Source organism: Gossypium hirsutum, chromosome D07, assembly GCF_007990345.1.
Source record: "Gossypium hirsutum isolate 1008001.06 chromosome D07, Gossypium_hirsutum_v2.1, whole genome shotgun sequence".
Taxonomy (NCBI): domain Eukaryota; kingdom Viridiplantae; phylum Streptophyta; class Magnoliopsida; order Malvales; family Malvaceae; genus Gossypium; species Gossypium hirsutum.
The window spans coordinates 433,072-442,634 of NC_053443.1; the positions used below are offsets into that span (position 1 = coordinate 433,072).

Consider the following 9,563-nt stretch of genomic DNA (forward strand, 5'->3'; position numbering starts at 1 on the left):
AAAAAAATTAATAGTTCAAATCCATCCAACATAAACTTAAAATTGATTCAAACTCAAACTCGAAAGCTTGAGTTAAACAAAGCAACCCATTGGATTCTGATGCATCCTCTTTTTGCTACTTGCTAGATCATGGAGGAAAATATTTGCTTTTGAATGTATGCATGGTTATATTGTGGTAAGAGTTGTGATCATAACAATAAAATTTTGTATATATATATATGGTTAACTTTGCATATAAATATTGTTAACGCAATTTAGACTTAACATACATCTGTGATGTTTTATTCGGAAAATCAATCCATTAACATCACCACAACACAAAGAATAATGATTTAATCTCAAGCCAACACTCACAAGTTGTAGCCTCACTTTGCACATGTAAGTATAGTTTTCACTATCTAATAACTTAATCATTTGGTAGGTAAGTAAAGTCATTCAAAAATGACGAGATACTAAAAAACACAGACTCTTACTTGAACAAATATGTGAAATCACTAAATTCTCTCACCGTATAAAGTTGACAAAGCACGTCAATTAAATGGTCAACTTAATTATCTTAATGAAAATCATTCCTATTTTTATTTTTAAATTCAAGTTCTTATCATATTTTTTGTTCGAAATGATCATTTTATCATTCATTATTTGTAATAACATAGCTTCACGTCTTATTTACTTACGATGTAAAAACAAAGTTTTTATCTTAAATTTTATTCAAATGTAGAAGCTAATTAGATGTTATAATCATAAATTTTCTTGTATATAACTTCGATGAAAAAAAAAAGGGTGGATTTTGGAGAAATTTGCTAAAGAAATGAAAGGAAGTTTATATCTTCCTTCAATATGTGTATTAACAAATATTAATTAGGCATTTTGCTTTCACAAATTTTGAGTATAATTTTGTATTTTCCCATTCCCCCACTTTGATCCAAACATCCCCATCTAACCGATTGCCTACTATGCTTCAGCAAATGGTTACCATTTTATGCAACAATGGAATCCAAAGGACCCAATTGCAATAAAATAAATCCATGACTGATCACCATTTCATGCAGATTCATTTGTTTGTCTGCACCTCAACAATATGATAGGAGCCACCAACATCCACACTGCAACAAATATCAAGTCCTTAAGGATCGTCCGAAACTCGTCGATAATAGTCGAGTTATGTACTTACAGTAAACACAGACGGCTAGCCATTCGTTCACTATCCTCACCCAAGTACTTGTCCAACCGACATCGATCGTCCATCTGCGAAATCAAACCATGTCACAACCAGTCCTATTATCAAATAAGTGATTCTTCAAATGTAATACATACTTTTTAATAATATGATGAGTATTCCATCCGATCAATAGCATCGCGAAATACATAGCACCAGTCGCGAAAACGAAGTGGAAGAAACCGTAACCGTACGGCACCGCATCTTCGGCAGGTGCTTCCTTTTTAACCTGAAAACATTGAGAATCGATGCCGGTCGAAAACGTAGCGATAACCATAGCCAATAACGCGACGATAAAGCTCTGGAAAGAAACACAAAAAGAGTTTAATCACCGTGTCTCGGCCCGTAAAACATTTTCGAAAGAATGAAACATTACTATGATTGTAAGCCAATCTGTTCTGTTTGAAGCCTCTGCTTTCCTAATACAATTTTCACCAGCTGGTTCACTGGAAACACATAAATGTTAATAGGTTAACATTTACTCGATCCAACGCCGGTTTTCAAAACTGCAAAAGGGTTAAAAAACTTGCCTTCGAATCGCACACCAACAGATGAATACTACATAAAGTCCCATGAGTCCCGGAGTTAAGATACCCGCGTTCACCTGTTTCACAAATCATGCACTTCATTAGGTTACAAATCATGCTATGGGATTATACAATCCGGAGAAGTTTGAGTACGTACTTTTGGGTGAAGAGAAACACTCGTCATGAGTTGAATGAGTACCAGTGTCCATGTAATGAAGAAAATATTAAGTAGACAAGACGGTTCTGGAGCATACCATATATACATCATGATGATCCCAACTATACATATAATATATGCAGCTATTGCAAGCAACATCACATGGATATGGCTGAAGAAATAAAGTAAATTTTCATCAATATTGTTACGATCACGATCGTGCGGTTCGAGTCGGGGCCGAGACTTACCATTTATCTTCTGTTTTGTCTGATTGACAACAATCATTCAACCATGTAATGAAACTGATAACACTCACAAGCTGAACTAAGAGAAAGACCCTATAAGAACAAGGAAAACAATCTTAAAACAATTAAGATTTGAATAATTATAACATAGGAAGCATCTTCAACTTCCTCAACATACTATAACATGAATCTGTCATGTACCCGGCACCGAAATGCGCAATCTCCCCTACACGAGCAACCGGAAAACACGTGTTAAGACCATCGATGTCTATTAACAAAACAGAACTTATGAATAGAACACAAACCGTATATCTGTATGATAAAAGTAGGCACTAAGAACGCGGTTGCCGTCAAGGCAATCCAAAGACCGATCTTGAAGGACCACCATCCTGAATGCCATGTGTCTCTGCAATTGTAAAGACTTGAAGTACCAGCAGTTGAAAGGAACATTATGAAATAAAATGCCTAACATATAAAGTTAAGGTAACAGATTAACAATGCAACACAAATTTAGAAATGGATCAAATTTGACATAATATAAAGGATACAAAACATCCTAAGCTCACTCGAAGGACACCTTCGGCACCTAAACACCCCCGGCCGCCTTGACAGTTCTTCAGTCCTGCAACCACATCGTGAAACATGTTATGTAAGGGAAATCAATGTCGGAGACAAAACAATTGAATCGAATCGTCTTACTTTCCATTTCTGGGAACGCGTTGCGGCCGTAATCTCGGACCGCCCAAGCTAACAAATTCGAGGCTAAGAAGATCAAACCATAGACATATCTAGCTATCCAAGGGTTGGAACCATTTTTGAACTGACCAAACCAGGAACCTTCCTTGAAAGCTATACGACTTTCATTGTTGTTGCTTGTTGAACCACTTTCCATTTCACTTTTGGACCTTCCAGTACTACCTTCCATTCTTACATTACATTACAGGTTTCATTGTGTTCCAAGAAAGTAGCAAGGAAAAAAAACAGTAGATTCCCAGTTCACTGCAAAAATGGAAACCTTGTTTTAAAAAAATTTTTAAATAATCATTTTTTTGTCATAGTGGATCCATGATACCGTTACCAAAATGTCAAAAGGTGGGAGTTATTGAAAATCGTGCTTCCATAAGAAAATTGGGTTTCTTTTCTTTTCAGCTTAAACTATAGTTAGAATTTCCTTTTGGTCACCTAACTATAAAAAATTATAAATTTATCACTTAATTATTTAATTTTGTCTTTTTTGGTCACTAGTGAGCTAACTGTGGTAACTTTTAAAATTAGTATAATAGCAACTTTAACCCTCAATATTTGTGAATTATATCAATTTAATCTTGATTATAAAAAAATTAACCCTCAATATTTATACATTATGTAATTTGGTTTTTTTTTAGTTTTGTTTTACTTTGTGACATTGTTAATTTTAAAAATTAACCCTAAATTTTAGGCTTCAATGCGGGAACAATTGCCATGTTCAAGCACCAATATAAGAATAATTGTCAAGTTCGAGACTAATTTAGATAAAAAAAGTTTATACCCAATGTGGTAACAGTTGCCTAGTTTAGGCCCCAATGTGAGAATAATTGCTAAGTTCAAGACTTAACTTTTATAATAAAAAAAAAGTTCAGACCCTAAGGGAAAAATAATTATGAAATTTAGACCCAAATAATGATTTAAACCAACTTAGAAATAAACCGGTTAGAAATGAGAACCTAAGTTGATTGCGTGCAATGCAGGGTAAGCTTGCAGCTTTTATCTTTACTTTAATAAGAAATTGATGCATCTAAATTAAATTTGGCAGTGAATCTTTGTTTTTTCTTTGCTGTATGCAAAACTGAAAAAAGAGCATTGCAAAAAATGCAAATTATTAAAATTTATGTCACCAAAAAAAATAAAGATGGGTTATTTGTGCATGGAGAACCTGAATGGAAATTAACAAAAGAGTGGAGGAATCTTTGAAATCTTTTTCTTCAATTGCAAGCAGTCCTTTTACTGTTTTGGTACAATTTTAACCTTTGCAAAATCTGCTGATTTCACGTTTGATTTGGTTATTTTTGGTCCAATTAACTAACTTAAAAATTAAATATTTAAAAGTAGTTAAATAATCATAGTATCAAAATGTCAAAAGTTGGGAGTGTGCTTCTATAAGAAAATTGAGTTTTTTTTAGCGTAAATTTATATTAGCAGTCACTTAATTATCAGTTCACTATGAAAAGTTACAAAATAATCATCTAATTATTAGTAAATTTATTTTTTAGTCACCTAACTCTGAAATGTTACAAAACAGTTATCAAACTATTCAATTTTATTTCTTTTTTATCCTACTTTTAAAAATAACATATTTAATCTTCAACATTTATACATTATATCAATTTAATCTTAATTCTGAAAAATCTAACCACGAACCTTTCGTGATTGGATTGGTGTGAAATGAAGAAAATTAGTATAGAAAGAAACAAAACATTTTTCTTCAAAATCATAAACACGCACCGAAAAACGCATGAATAAAAGTTGCAGTCTTAAAGAAATGAACGTATATGTATACCTGGAAAATGAGATTAGTCCAAAGCTTTAAAATCCCAAAACGGCAACGTTCTCTACAAATAGAGAGCTCCTTCTATCTCAGGAGAAGAAGAAGAAGAAGAAGAAGAAGAAAGAGATATAGATTTTTCCGTTTCTTTAATATATCTGTGTGTGTACCATAAAGGGAAAAAGAGATGGAGAGCTTGCTTTTGGGGTATGTAATTGGGTTTCTTCATCATCATCTTTCACTTTTCCCATGGCGTAAGCTTATTGTACCCCTCTCCTATACATCCTTGCTTACAAGGCTTGTTTATAACTTCAATAAATTTAATCTCCGGTCAAAACTTTAAGTGAAGAGCCAAACATCCTCAATGTTGTTGTTTCTAATAAATATCAAAATTATGCATTCATTATGATTTAATGTATAATATCATATATGAATTTTGATTTTATACATCAAATTTTAATTTATTTCAATTTTTACAGATTACTAACAATAATGCTGAATTAATATTGTTTTACATTGATATATTGGATACACAAACAATTATATTAATCAAATATGAAAATAAATGTATCTATTTATTTCTTTAAAAATGTACAATGATCATAATCAAAGTTTTATTTACACATATGAATCACATTTCGTGTTTCATGTGTACAATTACACCAAATTAAACTTCTTTTATCAAATTACACCTTAAAAAATTTTCTTGATTTTTTTACCCATAATGTCTGAATATCAAACTTTACATGAAACATATCAAATTCACTATCATTCGACTCAATCAATATTCATCACTTTTTTTAATGCTTTGTATTCACGCTATTAAACTCTAATCAGCTAGTAATATACCATAAATTTATGAAATTTTTTAGAGATAAATATTAAAATTATATTTAAAATTTGATTCAATGCATAATTTGATATGTAAATTTTGATTTAATACAATTAGATACATGAAATTTTGATTGTAGTAGTTCAAATGTAATATGAAACTTTGATTTTGATTCAATTATACACATTTAGAGAAATAAATATGTCGTTTTATTTTTATATTGAATAAATATAATTATTTGTATATGCAATATGTTAACCTAAAATGGTATTATATCGGTAATTGTGTTAGTAATTTGTGAATATTGAATCAAATCAACATTTAATGTATAAAATTGCAGAAAATAAAAATCCATATATAACATCACACATTAGACCAAAGTTCATATGTAATCTTGAATTTTATCCCTTTATTTTATTGGTCAAGTTATGGTGTTAGTCTCTTTGCTATTTTAAAAATTGGTATTTAGGCTTTGATTGGTTTTTGGAAACATATACAATTTTTATTTTTGTTGCTGAATTAGTATTTGGTTAATTTGTAACACTAATTCAATTAGAGAAATTAATAATAATTAGATTTTGTCACAGCCGTAATGTAAACATTTTCTTTTAAAATTTATTTAATAATAAATATAGGTAAAATATCCTAATAAACCTATATTTTAATACAATTAAACACGTATTTGATATTTAGATTTATAATTTTATAACTAAAACGATTACTCGTTCTTAAATTAGATTTTAGATAATAATAATCGCATAGATTCAAGCTTTATTATTGGCTCTTCATTGAAATGTTTTTTTAAAGAATATAATTTGAGTAATTGGACATTAATTAAGTAATTAAGAAAATAAAATTATATAATGATGATGAGTTTGAATTGATTGCCGATTTATTATGTATTTAAGAAAAGATTTAGATTCTCTAAAAAATGACAAGGCTTAATTAAAGATGCATGCACTCCATTAACTAGGTCACATGCATGTTTAATACACAGAGTATGTTTACATTTATAGACTATTTGTTTAACTAGCTAACTAATCTTGTAACTGCCTAATTTTGCTAACTACTAACTACATTAACTTCTCAACACTCCCCCTCAAGTTGAGGGTTGATATATATCTTTAACCCCTAACTTGGATACTAAAAACTCATGTTGTTTGATGCTCAAGGCCTTTGTCATCAAATCAGCAAGTTGCTCGGTTGTTCTAATGTGCTGCATCTGAATCGTTCCATCCTTGATTTTATCTCTTACAAAATGGCAGCCAATCTCTATATGCTTTGTCCGCTCATGAAAAACGGGATTAGCAGCAATTTGCAACGCTGCTTTACTGTCTGAAAGAACCAATGATTTATCAAATTGATTGGGACTAACTTCTTTCAATAAACCGTTCAACCATACAACCTCTGCTACAACCACTGCCATACTTCTATACTCCACTTCTGCCGATGATCGGGAAACTGTGGTCTGTTTCTTTGACTTCCACGAAACAAGGGATTCTCCAATTTTTATACAGAAACCAGTCACCGATCTTCTAGACATGGGGCATGAAGCCCAATCAGAGTCACAAAAAGCAATCAACTGTGTCTTGCTTGCTGCAGATAATAGAATACCTTGACCAGGATTTTTCCTTATGTATCGTACCACCCGAAAAGCAGCTTCTAAATGCGATTTTTTTGGTCTGTGCATGAACTGACTCAAATGTTGAACCGCAAACGTTATGTCTGGTCGTGTATTTGTCAAATATATCAATCTTCCCAATAACCTTTGATACATTGTAACATCCGTGACTAAATCATCTCCATCCACCTTTGTTTGTACCGACTCATCATACTCAATTGATGTGAGTTTCAAATTCTGTTCCAGCGGTGTACATACTGACTTCGCTTCTCCTAATCCCAAATCAGCTATCAACTCCAAAGCATATTTCCTTTGATTCAATATAATCCCTTTATTTGATCTCATTATTTCAATTCCAAGAAAAAACTTCAATACACCCAAGTCTTTCATCTTAAAATTCAAATGCAGAAACTGCTTCAATTCATCTATCATGCTAGCACTGCTGCCTGTAATTAATAAATCATCCACATATATGAGTAGAACAACCATGTTACCTCCATCCCTCTTTGTGAACAAGGAATAGTCGTATTTACTTTGTACATATCCTCCTCGTATTAAAGCCTCTGTAAGCTTCGAGTTCCACTGCCTGGACGCTTGCTTCAGACCATACAACGATTTACGCAGACGACATACATGAGACTCCCCCTGGCTGCGAAAACCAACTGGAATTTCCATATAAACTTCTTCGAATAGGTCTCCTTGAAGGAACGCATTGTATACGTCCATCTGAAAAAGAGGCCAGTTATGAATGGCTGCCATGCTTATCACCGTCCGAACCGTGACATGTTTAACGACCGGAGAAAAAGTGTCATGAAAGTCAATACCAGCCTTTTGATTATATCTCTTAGCAACAAGCCGTGCTTTAAAGCGTTCCACCGAACCATCAGAAGCATATTTAATTTTGTAAACCCACTTGCAGCCAATGGGAACAACGCCAGGCGGTAAAGGAACAATCTCCCATGTCCCATTAGCCTCCAAAGCTTGAATCTCTTTTTGCATGGCATCAACCCACCGAGGATCCAAAAGGGCCTCATCATAAGTACGGGGTTCAAGTAAAGAAGAAACATGAGCAGCAAACAATTGAGTATGAATAGGCAAATGAGAAGAAGAATAAACAGCAACTATAGGAAACAAACTTGTGGCACAAGAAGTGGACGATTGGTTAGAGCAAACGTAGTCTTTCATCCAAGGAGGCTGCTTAACAGACCTCGTAGTACGTCGTAAAGGAACAGCAGTAGGCATAGAAGGGTTAAAAGATGGCTCGGGTACATAAGATGAAGAGGATGAAGAAGATGGAATAAACAAGGAAGAGGAAGGTTCAAGTTGTAGAAAAATAGAAGGATCAACATCAGGAAAAGGCAAAACCGGTTTGGTGGGAATCTTAAAAGGAAATATGGTTTCATGAAAAACAACATCTCGGTTAACAAAAAAGGTTTTGGTTTCAAGACTAAACAGCAAGTATCCTTTTTGTACAAGAGAGTAACCCATGAATACAGAAGGAATAGCCTTATGAGAAAATTTATCATGGTAGCTAGGATTAGTAGCATAAGCTAGACAACCAAAGACCTTTAATCGAGAAAAATCAGGTGACTTATGATACAATAGCTCAAAAGGACATTTCCAGCTTAAAATAGGCGTAGGAAGACGATTAATAAAAAAACAGGCAGTTAAAACGCACTCACCCCAAAATTTGCTAGGCACGTGAGACTGAAATTTTAAGGATCGGGCGACTTCTAGTAAATGTCTGTGCTTTCATTCAGCAACTCCATTTTGTTGAGGAGTATAAACACATGAACTTTGATGAACAATTCCAGACATATTAAACAATTCAGTACATTCATTTTTAAAGAATTCATACCCATTATCACTACGAACAGTTTTGATTACAGTAGAAAATTGATTTTTAACCAACACAAAAAATTGTTTGAGACATATAAGAGCATCACTCTTAGAGCGCAACAAATAAACCCAAGTCATTCGTGTGTAATCATCAACAATCGTTAAAAAAAACCTATGACCACTATGAGTAGAAACTCGATAAGGTCCCCACAAATCAATGTGCACAAGAGAAAAAGCAGTATTAGCACGAGACTTATGAATAGGAAATGGAAGTCTGGTTTGTTTAGCTAGTGGACAAACAGGACACTTATGAATACTGTCAATAGCAGATTTTGTACAAGAAAAAATAGGAACCTTGTTCAGTCTCGAAACCGACGCATGACCAAGTCTATGGTGCCGAAGAATGGATGAATCTATAGAAGCAATGGATGAATCTGTAGAAGCCATTGTAACAAAAGAAGGAGGTAAAACCATAGTCTGTTGAGACGGATCCAGGATATAAAGACTACCTTGTGCTTTACCAATCCCCCTCATCCTTCCACTGGAGAGATCCTGTATAAGACAAAAATGAGGATAAAAAGAAACCATACAATGAAGATCGG

General features: G+C 33.1%; 1 protein-coding gene across 3 annotated transcripts; it reads right to left on the bottom strand.

The window, feature by feature from the left end:
• Positions 1-799: 799 nt before the first annotated feature.
• On the bottom strand, positions 800-4,944 carry LOC107932956 (probable serine incorporator). 3 transcript variants are annotated; one of them, XM_016865085.2, is made up of 12 exons: positions 4,685-4,940; positions 2,848-3,147; positions 2,697-2,770; positions 2,454-2,613; positions 2,350-2,374; positions 2,152-2,241; positions 1,904-2,075; positions 1,750-1,823; positions 1,596-1,665; positions 1,318-1,448; positions 1,175-1,248; positions 800-1,106 (listed from the first exon to the last, which is right to left on the bottom strand). In XM_016865085.2, the coding sequence occupies exons 2-12, from the start codon at positions 3,071-3,073 to the stop codon at positions 1,045-1,047; spliced, it is 1,158 nt and encodes a 385-aa protein (XP_016720574.1). In that variant the 5' UTR covers positions 3,074-3,147; positions 4,685-4,940; the 3' UTR covers positions 800-1,044. The 3 variants fall into 3 exon arrangements, with proteins under 3 accessions (XP_016720574.1, XP_016720572.1, XP_040952883.1); XM_016865083.1 differs by having other exon boundaries at positions 1,318-1,520; positions 4,685-4,937; XM_041096949.1 differs by lacking the exon at positions 800-1,106 and having other exon boundaries at positions 1,169-1,248; positions 1,552-1,665; positions 4,685-4,944.
• Between the last annotated feature and the right edge of the window lie 4,619 nt (positions 4,945-9,563).